Source organism: Chelonia mydas, chromosome 11 (genome assembly GCF_015237465.2).
Source record: "Chelonia mydas isolate rCheMyd1 chromosome 11, rCheMyd1.pri.v2, whole genome shotgun sequence".
NCBI classification, from domain to species: Eukaryota; Metazoa; Chordata; order Testudines; family Cheloniidae; genus Chelonia; species Chelonia mydas.
This window is the reverse complement of record NC_051251.2, coordinates 59,780,323-59,796,549: the sequence shown is the minus strand read 5'-3', so window position 1 is coordinate 59,796,549 and position 16,227 is coordinate 59,780,323. Positions and strand designations below refer to the sequence as shown.

The following is a 16,227-nucleotide window of genomic DNA, read 5'->3' as shown; positions in this document are numbered from 1 at the left end:
ACATTATATACCAATACTGGATGGTGACTCACTCCCAGAAAAACAGGAGCCTTTGGCTAGTTTGTTTGTCTTTTTAAAAGATTCATTCATGTGCAATTTACAAATTAGTCACTACCTGCACACCAGCATGGAAAGAAGTAGACCTGGGATTAGCAGAGAAACAAAAACTTGTTCATCTCGTTAGAGCATATTAGTTACATTCACTCTCTCTCTTGACTAGAGGCCAAATTCCATTCTCAGGGCACCACTAAGGGCAGTATTAATGGTTGCTGGCATTTCAGTGGGCGATGTCACTAAAGCTCCACCCCCCACCCCACCCCCAATACATTCCTATCTTCCTCTACATTCCTCCCTTACACTGCAGGGTTCAAAGTGAGTAGTTTGCAGAGAGAAAGAGGGAGGTAACCTTGGCAGAAATGTTGGAAGTAGCGTCCCCTGGGAAAGTTTGTCAGAATATCTGTCATTTGGTGAACACTCATTTCAAAGGGCAAAAAGTTTGATTTTTCAAAAGTAAACTGATGAACCAGAGATAAGCCTTCCCTGGCAGGGATGCTTTCACAATATCTAGACATACACATAGTGTAAATTCAAACATTCACATATTATTTATCATAAAATTTTGGCATTCAACTTATTTTTGTTCTGCCTTTTTTGCTTTTCCCATACTCTATTCCATTTTTGTGACAGCTGCACTTCTCCGAGACAACGCAGATCAAAAAGCTCAGGAAAAGCATGTAAAGTGGGAGACAAAACATTCTTAGTCAATGGGATACAGCTATGGAATAATCTTCCAGAGGCCATCGGGCAAATCCAGTATGACCATCTGTAGGAAATGCTGCAAAGGCTTCCTTGTTGAGAAAGCCTTTCTCCATAAGTAACACTTGTAGTATGGACATCTCTTTCTAATCCCAAACCCCTACCAGATGGGTGACACCTCCTAAAACAGGCAGGCACATAAACTGTTAATCATTTTCAAGATACTCTGTTTTATAGAGAAAATGTATTTATTCAGAACAAAAGCCTTATGAAGGCTGGCTGGTCACTGGTTAACCCGTCACTGCCCCTGGGAGAGAACAGGATGGAAGGTCCTGAACTAAACTCAGACGTGCTAAAATGACCACAGTGAATTGCAGAAGGAATTCCAGCCTAAATCCCTGGGTCTGGAGGAAGAGAAACACAGGCTTCCACTCTGAAACAGGTGATGACTAGGGGCCTGAGACCAGAGTGGAGTGCCCTGAAGGAGGCCACAATATGATTTAAGGTGCAGTGCTATGATATATAGACAGATCTTTCCCTCCTCCCTGGTGTCTGTTCTTCACTCTTTCCTTCCCTCTCCTTCTGCTTTCTCCTTACATTGCATTTTGTTCTTCCTTCCCATTTAAGCTTTTCCAATCTCTTTGGCTCTTCTTATCCCCCTTCTCCCTCCCTCCCTCCCTCAAAATCTCACTCTCTCTTTTCTAGCTAATCACTCTCAGGCACTGTTCCCTCTAAGCTGTGCACGTGCACACAGATCCTAAACCCCGCACACATGGGAAAACACCGCGTGCACAAAAATTTACACAGAAGAAATTTTCTGCACACACAGCCTGTTTTTATGTATTTTTAATTGAATTCCAATTTCCATCCAAAGGCAGCTTGACACAAATGAGTAAAAAAAATAATCTATTAAATAAGAAATGCCTCATTGACCATTTTTTTCTAACATGACAGTAAAAATTAAGAACCTGAATAAACGTAAATTAAGCTATACAATTGCTTGGATACATGTATATAAATATAGTGTATCTTCCTGAATAGCAAAAACTATCAAACAGTGTAAATCTATATTTCTTTTCAAAGCTATATCTTTTAAATGGATATACCAACCAATGAGAATGAACCTCTCTTTAGAAAAATAAATAAAAATTACAAATGCAAAACAAAATTAAAATCAATTTTTAAATCAAGGTTTCAATCCTGCTTTCTGATTAAAATTATGATTAAAATTGATGATTTAAATCAATCCACTGTGGTATCCATCTCTCCTAGATGGGACCAGAGCAGCCAGCTGTTGGCTTGAGAAGTTGAATACACAGACAACCAAAAGTAAATGGTGGACAGGAATTCAGAAAGAAAATCCAAAAACAAGTGTCTAAAAATAGCATAAAATGTTTTTTAAATGTTGCTGGCTTCAGATTAAACTATTATTAAAATATCAGATTTACTTTTCTTGATATGGTTTCAAAATTTTTAAATATAGAAGCTGTAGTCATTTATTCTCTAATAACCCTACAACAAATCATTTTCAGCAAACACGTGGATTGACAGTCACAGGCATGTAAAGACTTCAACAAACAGAAAAGAGGGAGAAAGGGAGCCATTATTTCAGTAATTACTAGAGTATCGTCTTGGTTAGGAGGGACAGAGTGACACTTTACAAATGGAAATCCATATGTTTATAGCTATGAATGTGTTCTTTGATTTGCTTAGCCTATAACTACAATAATGCTCACTGCTAGCACAGAAACTGGATCTATTTACTTTCCTACTGAAGGCACTGCTGTTTTGCTTGGAATGAATAAGCTCTTTTTGAAACGTAAAGTCAAATTACCAAAGTGATATTACACCGGACCCTCGCTATAACACACATCTATATAATGCGAATTCAGATATAACACGGTCGCGGCCATCGATCCCAAATTTAAGTACAGTACAATTTTTTGAGTACAGACGCAATAAATGGACCACTGAGCGCTCTCCTGTAGACTCTAGTATGCCCCCAGAACAAGGAACGCAAGCGCAGTCGACGGGAGAGCATCAACTATTCACGTAGCTGAAGTTGCGTATCTTAGATCGACCCAGCACGGAAGCGTAAACAAGCCCTAAGACGATTGCTGTAGGCCTAGAACACCATACAAATGTAATGTAATAAAAATTTACAGGTACAGTACTGTATTTATCTTTAGAAAGAGGTCAGAAATGTCGAGCAAAAGGAAGGCTTACTCGGTGCAGGAGAAATTGGACGTTATCGAATGACTTCGATATGGCAAAACCCAGGCAAAGATTAGTTGCGATATTGGCATTAACGAGTCCACCTTTCGTGGATGGCTAAAGAATGCTGACGAGCTCGGAACTTACATTCATAACCTGGATGAAGAGCATGGCCTCCAAAGAAAACGAGAACGTTTAACGAATGATGCCGATCTTGATTCTGCGGTGTACACGAGGTTTGTGCAAGAACAGCAGAAATGCATTCCAATCTCTAATCTGCTTATAGCCATGCAAGCGGAAAAATTTGACCGGGAATTTCATGGCGAATTCAGAAATCTTAAGGCGGGTTAGCTATGGTGATTTCAGAAAAGACATGGAATCTCTCAGATTGCAGTTTCGGGAGAAAACCGCAGGTTTACTAGGGTTGACTGTACCAAATGCTTGGGCCACTTGGGACAAGATCTTTGGCTCAAGTACAATTAATTCAATACAGTCACATGGTTAGCCATCCCCCTTCCGCTACAGACAAGAAAACAAGTATTGCCCTCCACTGGTTCAGCCCTCCCACAATACAGTGTCTCACATCTGAAAGTTACCCAAAGGCCCTGCTAACAGCAACAGTGGTAGATGGCATGGAATAAGACTAATCTTTCATTCCATACTTAAGCTTTGCTAACATCATCTTGCAAGCAGAAATCTGGAGTTGGCCTAGATCTGTAATTCAGGCAACCATTATAAATGAATTTAATGCTGCTATGTGGAGATGCACCATGCTCTCCTGACAAAAGCTATGCGGTGGTATACTATAGCATCACAAGGAGAAACAATACAAATCACTGTGTACAAACCAATGCCCTTGTACTAGTTTTCTCACCGAATGTAGGCATGCTTTAACTCTGAAATGAAATCGGAAGAAGGAAATTTGATTTGCACTGTGGAGGTGGGGGAATGGAGGAGCTGTAACTTGGTCAGACTTCATTATTTTATTTTTTATTACTATTCTTACTACTGTTCAATTGATGAGAATACAAAGTAGGTCAACCTTCTACAAAAATAAGAGTTTTAGCAAAGTTTTTTGTGATTAATATTTTATCTATTTTTATAAGAAAAAAAAATCTCAGCTCTTTGTATCTTTGGCATTTAAATCCACAAGTCTATGGCCTAAAACAACTGATTGACCGCCAAGAAAACTACCTCACATAGTTTGCAGGATATGTTTCAAAAATTCCTCCAACATATCATTTAATATATATCTCCATATCTGTTAGGAGTTTCAAGACATCTACAGCGTTATTTTAAGGCTCAGAATTCCAAGAGGTTAAATTAGAAAGTGGAAGTTAAATAATTATCCATCTACCTAAGTTTTTAGTAAGACAATTATAAAATGTTTCACTTGTTGTGGAAGCAAAAGTGGGTTCAAAAACGTGCTAAGCTCTTTACACAATGATCAAGAAATGAACCACAAATACTTAGGACCTAATTCTAGGCTTTTGAGCTCAATGGGTTTGCATAGGGATAAAGAAGATTAGAATTTGGCCATTAGCATTTACAGCTACTATGGCAACATTATTCACTCATCTTGAAAAAAAATGTAAGTCAGCTAAAGCAAAAGATATCTCAGATAATCTGGAAATGAAAATGTTTCCCTGTTCTTTCCTTTCAAATATTTTTATTCCCCACCAAAATAGCATACATTAAGCCTCCATTTTATAACATAGTCTCCTAATGGAGTAATAATATTCACAGCTAGCTACAGTTTAAAAAGAAATGTTGCCAGAACATACAGTATAGTGATTCTTACAGGCCACTTTAGAAGTCAATTGTGTATTTTACCACAGCAATCATTCCATTACTTCAGAAATCAGCTTCAAAAATAAAGCAGGTTAGCCAGCATGTTAGACTGCCTTATATAAAATTACACTCTGTAAGCAAATACTTCTGTACAAATAGTAAATGTATTCTATTAGATTTGCAGGGAAATTCTAGGTCTAGCAAGGCAGTCTTTAAACTCAGTAAGTAATGCAATAGGAAGGTAAGCTTTCAATGATGACATCTTATAAACACAAATCCAAAACAAAGGACAAAGTAGCTAGAATTATCAGCTTATGCTCTCTTGAAGGACATGACAACTTTCAAAAGCAACAATATGAAAATCCAACTGCAATCCAGTGTTAACATTTGGATTAAGTTGAAGACCAACAGGAAAATGAAATTTTTACATTAGGAATAGGTATTTTTTTTAAATGGTGAAGGAAGTAGCATCAAGTTACTTTTGATTTATTTTTTTAAATTGAGTAGGTGTAAAAATTTTAAAAGGACCTAAGTGACACAGAACCCTAAGTCTCATTTTCAAGGCTCCTAAATCTCACTGAAAGTCAGTGGTGATTGAGGGACTCAGACTCAACTCACCTCTGAAAAATTTACCCTGGTTTCAAATTGGCAATGACCCTTGAAAACTCTTCCAGGTTTTCATTTATTCATAAATCAACTGCTTTTAGGTTTAACTATACTTAGATTTCAGTGATCACCTCATGAAACTTGCAAGAAACGCAAAGAAGAGGTTTCACTGTGCTTCTATCAAACTTCAAGATGGAATTAGAAGAGCAAAGTTTGGTACAATTTTTATAGTTATATACAGGAAGTACTGAGTGCTATAAACAAAAGCTAGATCTGCCTGGGGCTATTTTGAGTGTTAACATTCCATGCTCTAAAGGCAAAAATCCCCAGCATGGCAATTCAGAATGCATGTCAGACTTGTCTGACAAGACACTTGTTTGAAGTCGTTAAATTTAGCTTGCAGTCACAAAACACTGAGCCTGGGTGAAGTTAAATAGTATGTGCATCTTCTTCCAGGTTTCAGAGTAGCAGCCGTGTTAGTCTGTATCCACAAAAAGAAAAAGAGGACTTGTGGCACCTTAGAGACGAACCAATTTATTTGAGCATCTTTTTTCAGTCATTCAAGTCTTCCAAAGTTGACTTCAGTTTGCACAGCCAAGAAGCTCTTCCCTGTATTTCATTCCTGGTGCCCTTACCACAAAAGCAGAGCAGCAACTATTTTCCCCTGAGTTGTTTTTAAATTATTAAAACAATTCAGACAACACTAAGATTGAATTACACTTACAAAAATTAATAGAAATAGAGCATTAAATATGAAACTGCCCTTAATTCACCTCCTACAACGAATAGCTTTCATTCTAATTGAACTTGTCTATCTAAAGAAGAACTTTATGATAAGTCTTTAAAACAGTTTTCGGTATTTTCTTTTATCATGGGATCTGTTTTTTGCGGGTGGGGTGAGGGGGTTAAGGAAAAAAATTTTAAAAAGACAAAAAACCTGTCTCATTGTAAGACCCTTCCGTGGCCTTCATTTTGACATGTGTTAGAGGGCACAAACTTATTTTAAAACCATTTCAAAACTTTCCATTCTTCATCTCAGCTGAAGTATAAAAATATTACAACGGCTTCCACATGCTACAGTATTACAAGTAATATTTGTCCAAGTTTGAAAGGAACAGCAGCTAAAGGTGGCTATTAATATCAGCTGAAGGAGAAAAACAAAACACCAAACCACCCTGACAGTCTAAGCCAGATCTTGAACTAGGTCTGTTTTGACTTGCATGTCAAGACACTTGGGTTTAATATTTATTGACCTGTATTTTTAAAAAATTCATACAAACGTTCTGGTCAACTTTTAGAATTAATTTTTTTTATTAACATGGAATTTCAACAAAACGTAAGACAACTTACAGTCTCAATAAAGCAAGTAAAAAGAAATACCACTACAAAGAATACCTCTTAAAAACATTTTAGCTGAAATTTTCCAACAAAGTTCAGCCTGAGGCAGGCACCTAACTGAAAAGTTTCAGCCCAAATAGTTAAAGTTTGGCAAAGTTATAATCAACTGAAAGCTGGGACTTTTAATTAGAAGCACTGGGCAAGCTTAACTATCGGTGGTGCTACCAACACCGCCTATGCGTCTGCACCTACAGTAACCAGATGTGTTAAGTGTTGTACTATAAAACAGCTATTTTTGGAGTTGTGGTCACTGGAAAAAGTTTAGGCTAGGCTTGTATTCTTGTCCACATAAAGTTTCAATTACTCTTTCACAGAAGCCAGGATCTCTCTTTAATGTTTGATTGATGCTTCTGGACAAAATAATTCTTTTATTATTTCTTTTTATTCCTCGTCTCATCTTATATTCTTCCCACCAACTTTCACTCGAATTTATAGCTTTTTCTTATGGGGATGACAAATATCATGTGTCCTATATTGTGATAATTCTAAAAGGAGACTCAAACTACGAATCCTTAATCTTCTCTTTGGATTCTATAGATGTTTCTGACCTTATTGCCAACGTGTGTGACTATCTGCCTGCCCTCTTTTCAATTTTTTTCCCCAGTAACATCTGCCTTTCATTTCCCATTGCTAGTTTTAAAATGTTTCATGGGATACTTCCACATGCTCTTAAGCATTTTCTTGTGAACATTATTTTAAAATAAAACTCCATTGGAGTCTCATTGCAATCAACCTCATCCAGTGTTTGTTTCTGTCCAAACCTTTTGAACATGCCCCCAAAAATATTTTGTTCTTTTTTTCAACCTTATAATTTAAATCCTCAATAGTCTGGCTTTAAGGGTGGTTAGCTACCTGAAATTACATTATTTACCTTTTCGTGGCGAATTAATGGCTTATTACCTGCCTTAATTTTATTAGATCTTACTGGTGTACAAGAAGAATAGTGTTAACTATGTGATGTTTATTTATCACCCGCTCATACATATGTCAGGAGTCTACATTGCAGTGACTTTGTTCATCTCTCTTCAGTTGTTCTTTGTGTAAAGTTTTCAAAAAGTACGTAAGATCAATAGGATTTAGGCTCATAAATCACACAGGAGTTTTTGAAAATCTCTTTTAGACAGAGGGTGGGAATAATACATTATTATATGTTCATATTGCAGTAGCACTAAGAGGTCTCAACCCATACTGAGATGCTAAAATTGAATACTGTTTGTATGAGGATAGAAATCAGGTTTAGACTTCCTTCCCCACACTTTTGCATGTTTGCTACTGTATTTTTTTTTTTTTTAAAAGGTTGACTAAAGTTTTATTGGTTGGATCTTTTAGGCAGCTTTTCATTTTTGTCATTAGTAGGTGTTTGTTTCGTTTTGTTTTGTTTTACAAAGGGATAACATCTTCCCCTTGTGTCCTGTTTCTTGCAACAGGAACAGCTTGCTACCTAAAGTGGCTGTTCGTCTTTCTGAAATTCATAACCATTTTAACAATGCCTACTGACAAAATTTTAGTTCACACATAAAGCAACACTGTAAATTAATAGACTGTTGGCTAGCTTTCCTTACAATTTCATTTTTTTTTGTTTCATACAAAATTAATTGGGCTATTTGTCATTCTTGTTATTTGAGTCAGTCTTGTATTACTCTAAGCAACTGCACCAGCTAGGTTTTAGGTGGAGGACCAAGTTTAATATGTTACAGTACAAGAGTTTAATCATACATTAACCCAATCTTTACGCATTTATATCCCAGTTGCTCTGATATTCTTGAGCTTTTGCACATTTGACCCCAGTTTCATGGTATGTGATGCCTTTTAAGATTCAGTGATTATTCTTTTAGTTTCTTCAACATTTGATTCTAAATCATTTTCAACGGTTTAAATTTTTTTTGTACTTTGAGTTGGATATTCCTTATTAACTTGTAAAGAACAATATTTATCAATTAATAAGGCCATACCAAATCTGTGGCCATCTAGGAATTTCACAGTGTTGTCATTATACTGCACAGTAAGGACACTTAGAATTTAATATGAACAATGGGGACAGACTTTCAAAAGCAAAGGCTCCTGCCACCTGACCAAAGAAAAATTCCCATTAACTTTGTCCCAATGTTGGGACTACTGTGACCTAATTAAATGGTTCAGATTCATATAGTAGAGGGCAGGGGCACAAAACACATATTAGCCTGCTCGTTACAATACAATCATTTTATATTTATTCAAATAACAGCTACATGAATGATTATTAGAAACAAATCTCTTTAAGAAGTGAACTGTGACACTTTGTCAGAATTCAGGAATGACTTCTCTAAATGTCTGAAGTACTAATTTTTGTTTTAATGTTTCATTAGTAACACTGTAGCTAGGAGAAGAACAAGGTAAGTTTCACCCACTCATGGCCACAGATAACTTTAAAAGAAAGAGAGTGTTCACAAGTTTCTCTCTCTCAGCCTGACAAAGAGCCTATCCAGTAGAGATAGGAAAATGTTACTATACAAGGCACTGGAGAGATCTCATCTGGAATACTGTGTGCAATTCTGGTTACTAATGTTTAAGAACGATACAATCAAATTGGAACAGGTGCAGAGAATGACTACTAGCATGATCAGAGGAACTGAGAACCTACCTTACAAGAGAAGCCAAGCTTCTTCAGTCTCAACCAAATGAAGGCTATCGTGATAGGAGATATAATTGCTGTCTATAAATACATCAGAGGGATAAACACCAAGGAGGGAGAGGAATTGTTTAAGTTAAGGGCCACTATTGGCACAAGAATAAACAGATATAAACTGGCCATCAAACAAGTTTAGTCTTGAAATTAGATGAAGGTGTCTAACCATCAGCGAAGTGAACTTCTGGAACAGCCTCCCAAGAGGAGCAGTGAGGACAAAAAAATCTAACAGTTTATAAGACTTAGCTTGTTAAGTTTATGGACGGGATGGTATGAGATTGCTTACGATGGCATATGGCCCATCTGTGACTCCGATGAAGTGAGCTGTAGCTCATGAAAGCTTATGCTCAAATAAATTTGTTAGTCTCTAAGATGCCACAAGTATTCCTTTTCTTTTTGCGAATACAGACTAACACGGCTGCTACTCTGAAACCTGTTATTAGCAAATATCTCCAACAGTTGGAGATGGGACACTAGTTGGGGAGGACTCAATTACTACAGAAAATTTTTTCCCAGGTGTCCAGCTGGTGGATCTTGGCCATATGCTCAGGGTTACCTCATCACCATATTTGAAGTTGGGAAGGAATTTTCCCCCAGGTAAGATTGGCAGAGACCCTGGTGCATTTTCTCTCTCTGCAGCACAGGTCACAGGTCACTTGCTGTTTGAACTAGAGTAAGTGGTGGATTCTCAGTAGCTTGAAGTCTTTAAATCAAGATTTAAGGACTTAAGTAATTCAGCCAGAGGTTAAGCATATTAGAGAAGTGAATGGGTAAGGTTCTGTGGCCTTCAACGTGCAGGAGGTCAAACTAGATAATCATGACTGTCCTTTCTGGCCTTAAAGTCTATGATATATCACCGCTAATTAAGTGAATTGTGAGAAAGCTGATTTTTTTTTTAAAAATAGTTCATTTATACTTCTGTTGCTTTAAATAAATCAAAATCCTCGAAGAATATAGGTAGAGGCAAGAAAGTCTAGTCTAATATACAACTATTTTAAGTAATTAAATATTTTGTTTTTGTCACTTTATACACAGACTGTATGTAGAATGCTTATTTATTTGACATCAAATTATTGCTCTTTTATGTAGTATTTTGCGACATAAATCATGTTGTCAAATCAGCAATTAGGCAACAAGGAAGACCAGTGCAAGTTAAAGTGAGGCTGATATGCGGGGGGAGTGTGTTTCACGAGGTTTAAAGTTGAATGTCAAAAAAGGTTATATTCTGGTTAAATTGCATACCTCTCACCACAACTAAACAATATAATTTTGCAAGAGTCAAGTTTGTTTTAGAAACGGAACTACAATATCATTTGTTTGAATGAATCAGTTTCAATTACGTGGTTCAACCTGGCCTCACAATACAAAAGGCTGGTCTGATCACAAATCCATTTATTCTGTTTATAAACACACTATATTTTATGCAGACATATACATATAAGACTTTACACAAAAATTTATCGTTGTTTTATATAAAGAAGGGTTTATAAGTTTAACGGTCAGAGTTAGTTATCTGAGAGTTAGGTACACTAACTCTCACCTTTGCATTGGGACATTTCATATGGAGGTCAGTTACAGTACATTCCATTGTCTTTTGGTACAGATTGCTGAGACAGTAGATTGTTTTAAAATGTCCAGTTGCAGATGGTGACTTCTGAAAGTGAGCAGGTAAAAGTGGCATGAAAAGTTTTGTTCAGAATCAATTTACAGAAACAGACAGAAGTCATATTATATTTGCCCCCAAATAAGATAGGCAACAACTACATTATCTTCCCTAAGGAACCTTCACTGAAAATATCCATGAAAGAAGCAGAAGACATGTTGGGTTACTTCCTCAGCTCAAGGTCAAGTTCATTTTAATTTCCCATAATAATGAGGATAAGAGACAAGAACAGTGCCAGTGGATAAAGACAGCTTGTTTACAAATGTGGCATCTAACCTGGATTCACTCTACAAAGATTTAGCTATAGCACTGGGCACAGAGGGTTGTTTAAATGAATTATTTAGTCCTTGAGAAAACTGCCAGACTGACAGCTCTGAATACTCAAGTCCTCTATTTTTCCATAAGCGGATAAGATAGTCAAATTAATTGAATTTATCATAGACACTACTCTGAGGTCTGAAGAGCATTTAATTGGGAGACAACCCCATAAGAATGAAGTACTAGAAGCAAGTACTGTATATAAAAGAGAGTTGCACATTAACCTCAGCATTTGAGGGTCTATACCTAAACAGTGGGAGCAGAGGTGTGATAACTAGATTATGTAGAGAACTGTTGTACTGGTGCCCCATGGGCACTTAGGGCCATATTTTCTTATCCAAATCCACTCCTTTGTTCCATGCAGACTGTGCAAAAGGGACAGAAATTTGCCAGGTCTCCCTTGCTGGGGATTCCTCCAATACAGAGAAAAATAATGCTTTTAAATAATGGTGTTTTAGCCTTTTTTTTTTTTTTTAAGATTAACTCACCATTTATTAAAACAGTCATCAGTCCACACCCTTCTGTTCAGGCCCGAGGCTTAAACACCAATAAAATTTTAGATCTACAATTCCCTTTACACACACTATAACAATAATAGAAAAAACATGTTACAGCACAGACATCGGTAACCAAGACAGAGGGAACACGGTATACTAGCACTGTTATTGTAATGCAGATGGACTCCATGAAAATAAAGCAGAAATCTAGTGCTCACAAGCATCAGGTTTTTTTAAATGACTGTTTATGCACAACTTTTTTTTTTTTTTTTTTAAATAAAGGAAAAGCCCAAGAGGTCAGCAGTCTCACCTGTCACTGTTACCGGCAGATCAGAATTTTAGGATGGCCTTAAGATTCTCAATATGCAGGGTCTTTATAGGTTGAAATGATACAAAGGTAGCACTCAGTCTCTTGGAAAAGTATGTACCCAATATCTGTCACTCATGCTTGTATTGCCGACCTTGAAGCCTGTGATGCCTGTGGCCATCTACACTGCTATTTTTACCCTTGCTAGTGCAGATATGTTTGCCCGAGCTAAAGTCACACCTCAAGATCGTGGTGTAGACATATCCCTAATAGCTAGCTGACAGACGACAATGTTGCCTTCAAGTCAGTGACTGACCTACCAGGCTAAAGATTAAGGGAAAATGTGAGTCTATACAAGGGAAAAGACAATGCAGGAAAGCTCAGAACAAACACAGTGAAACCTCCTTGGGCAGAACTATATTACTTAATTAATTGGGGAAAGGCTTCTCTACTGGTTACAGAATGCCGGAGCACTGGGCTGCATGGCTGTGACCATATTTTGCCACCCTACATTCTTTATCCTAGTTGTCTATAACACGGCAAAAGGATTTTTAAGATGACCCTCTCCGTTTTTAAAGCCCTTAAATGTAGTCAGGTCACATCCCACTAAAATCTTTGCCATGAGCTTTGTCCTGTGCTGTGGCATGACCAACTTTGTAGGAGCTTCACCACTGAAATTTAGCTTGATTACCTACCAATCCTATAGGCAGTGGTGCAGCCTGTGCACCCTCTCCATTCCTCACCACTTCATAGACAAGGTCTCTAGAACGGTTAATGTTTTCAGATATTTCCCATTTAAAATTACTCTGTGCACCTGTGTGGAAACTTCTGATTTGCAGAAAAGATGTGCACTCCCAGCTGCCGCTGAAGTCAACAGGAACTGTGCTTTGAACATATGAAGCACTACATAATGTTCAGTATAATGGGGATAACACTACTATCACTTCACTTCACAAGTATGCTTTGAAAATAAATTCATTAATGTTTGTGTAGCACTTAGATACTGTAGTGATGAGCACCACTGGCTTTTCTATCTTCAGATCAAGGTTTCAAGAAGTAAATGAGGCCTAGGGCCACATGTTGAACAATGAGAAGAAAACAAAATATTGCATAGCTGCTAATTAAGTAGGAACCATCCAACCTGTGCACAGAATGAAACAACTCCTGTGGGAGAAATACTATGTGATCATAGGATAGAGACTATAATATTGAATATACAGAATTGTGCCAAATTAAGGTTGCACAGATAAAACTTAAGATTGCCAGAACTAAAATTGAGTGCTAGACTTTGCAACCTTAATAATGTTCTTTTAATGCAGGGTTTGTTTGGGTTAGGTTTGTGTAGTATATATTAAACAGAAAAAGAAAAGAAAATTTAAAGTCACAAATAATTTTATCTTAATTTTTGGAAAGTTATATAATTGTTTTGCAATCCACATAGAGCTATTAAATAAACATTCATGGGACAACAAAGCAGACTAATACCTCCTGCTATTGAGGTGTGCAAAGAAAGTTTCTAAAAAAAGAAAAATGAGAAAATAGTTACCTTGTTACAATAAAGCATCCAAAGTTCATACAGCCTTTCTCTGGATGCCATTCCTTCACTTCCTCTTCTCTCCTTTTCCAACAATTTGTGTTCAAGATCCTACCATGCTCAGTTTATATTCCAAATTGTTCCTCCCGTGTGTTTTTGCTTTTGTATCAGAATTCTGCCATAACCCAGGTGGAAACAATGTCAAGGGTGAAAACAAATGGGTCTCCGTGTACCTCCTAGGTAAAAGATGCTGCACAATTCAACCCGTCAAAGGCAACTGTCAAGTAGCTCCTCTTCATCAATGGCACTTCAGTATTAACCTCTGAGAGTCAAAATAAACCTTTCAAGCTTATGTTGTGGGAGATAAATCCATATTTAAACAACCCTGGAAACCTCAAGAACTAGGTAGAGACGATCTCTATTTCTCTTATCAATAACATTATCTCTAACAAGGAACCAGTTGGTTTACAGCTTTCATGATCTTGTGTTTTGCAGCTGAGTTAAACAGGAAAAAAACAGGATAAAGCTACACGGCAGAGAGTACAATAGTCTTGGAGATGTAGAGAAAAAAAAAAAGCCAAACAATATTCATGTGGATAACTGACCTGCAGAAAAGAAATAAATAAATTATGAAACAAAAAACCAAACACAAATCGTATATGCTGTGCATCTGATTTCTAGACTCCAAGTTATTATAATCCTCCCATCATCTTAAAAGTTTAATTTAACTTCTATATTAAGTTTACAAATTAATAATAATAGTTTGTTGCCTGCTTTTTGTTTATTTTTTTCCTCTATTCCCTGAGAATACACAGGCAACCAGAAGGCAGAACATCAGTAAGTTAAAACCCTCCCTCCCTATGCCCAAAGTCAGGCTCTCTCGTGAAAGACGCAAATTAAGAAGGAAACCTGCAGCTCCCAGGTCTAAGGGCCAAAACACAGCACTGCTTCCTAGTGTAGCCACACACAGCCCAAGAGTTTCCCCCTCAAACCGCAGCTGCAAAGGTAAGAACAGACTTCAGAGAATTACAAATTAATAAGACCAGATAAAGGACAAGCTGGCAGAGACCTTGCCACAAATACCAATCTCTGCTTCTTCCCCCTCTGGCAGTTCCCACCCGTGCCATCATCCCCGCTCTCTGTCAGGCTCCCTCCCGTCCTCCTTCCCCGTCGCTCTCCCCCTCCCCATGTCTGGTGACCCCCTGCTCTGAATGCCTCTAGCCCCACTCCCCGCACCGTGTCCCCGGGGCAGCGCTCTCTGGGGCCGAGGGACCGACTCCCTCCGACACTCGCCTCCTCTTTCCATCCGCCCCTCCGGCCTGTCAGCCCCCCCGGCTCTCACATCTAGGCTCCGCCGGGCCCTTCTCCTCCCCACCCCGGTAGCTTACCCCGGGCGCAGGGGACGGCCAGCCTGGGAGCGGCTCCTCTCAGCGCGCAGCCGCTAATGCCGCTGGCCGACACAGCTCGGCGGGGCGCAAGGAGGAGGCCGGGCCCGGCCTCACCGCCCCGCCCACATTCCAGCGCAGCCGGCTCCCGCCCCGCCGGGCTCGTGGGGGCGCAGGCGGGAGGAGACACCGCCGCCATCTTGACTCCTGGCAGGAATGTGCTCCGCGGGCGGGCAGGGCGTCAGGCCGGTCTCCCAGAGGGAAGGGCCTGTCCCAGGGAGCCATCCCATCGAGGCAGACAGCACGCTGGCCCTTAACCTGGGTGTTCCCAGGCAGCACATAGCGAACACGCAGCAGGCACAGCGGGGTGGGAGAAGGGCTAAGGGGGGATGGCCGGAGCCACCAGGTTTCTTTCTGAGCGGGCGTGCCAGTCCAAAAGCAGACACCTGGCAACCCTATGAAGAGTCATAGATATTAAGGTCTGAAGGGACCATTATGATCATCCAGTCCGACCTCCTGCACAATGCAGGCCACAGAATCTCACCCACCCACTCCTGCGATAAACCTCTCACCTATGTCGGAGCTATTGAAGTCCTCAAATTGTGGTTTAAAGACTTAAAGGAGCAGAGAATTCTCCAGCAAGCGACCCGTGCCCCATGCTACAGAGAAAGGCGAAAAACCTCCAGGGCCTGTGCCAATCTGCCCTGGAGGAAAATTCCTTCCCGGCCCCAAACATGGCCCCAAATATACCCAGGAAAGAATTTTTTGTAGTAACTCAGATCCCATCCCATCACAGGCCATAACTATTTACAATGAATAGTTAAAGATCAATTAATTACCAAAATCATGTTTCGTAGTGGGAGTGATCAGAAATGCCGGTTCCTAGAGCTTTCGGGCTGGTAAAGTGCTGGCTTATGGATAACACCGCTTTGACTGTACAATGCTTAGCTATATGGAGGAAAAGATACCAATGGTAGCAAGTGTTTTATACATCATTTGAAATAAAGTATTTAATTATGACATGAAACAAGTAATGTATGCACTATCTTGAGCTCTCCATGAACGGGAACATAAAATATTGGAGATGCAGAGA

The 16,227-nt window shown here is 38.9% G+C and overlaps 1 protein-coding gene across 3 annotated transcripts in view; it reads right to left on the bottom strand.

Annotated features, from left to right (window-relative positions):
• The window catches only part of NBEAL1 (neurobeachin like 1), a 126,262-nt gene extending 110,932 nt beyond the window's left edge, over positions 1-15,330 (bottom strand). For 2 of the 3 annotated variants that reach the window (XM_043525735.1, XM_043525736.1), the window contains exons 1-2: positions 15,138-15,330; positions 13,762-14,354 (exon numbers count right to left, since the gene is read on the bottom strand). In XM_043525735.1, the coding sequence (XP_043381670.1) occupies positions 13,762-13,812 (51 nt within the window). In that variant the 5' untranslated portion in view covers positions 13,813-14,354; positions 15,138-15,330. The remainder of the gene's footprint in view (positions 1-13,761; positions 14,355-15,137) is intronic. The other variant, XM_037913057.2, reaches the window with a different exon arrangement.
• Positions 15,331-16,227: the final 897 nt, after the last annotated feature.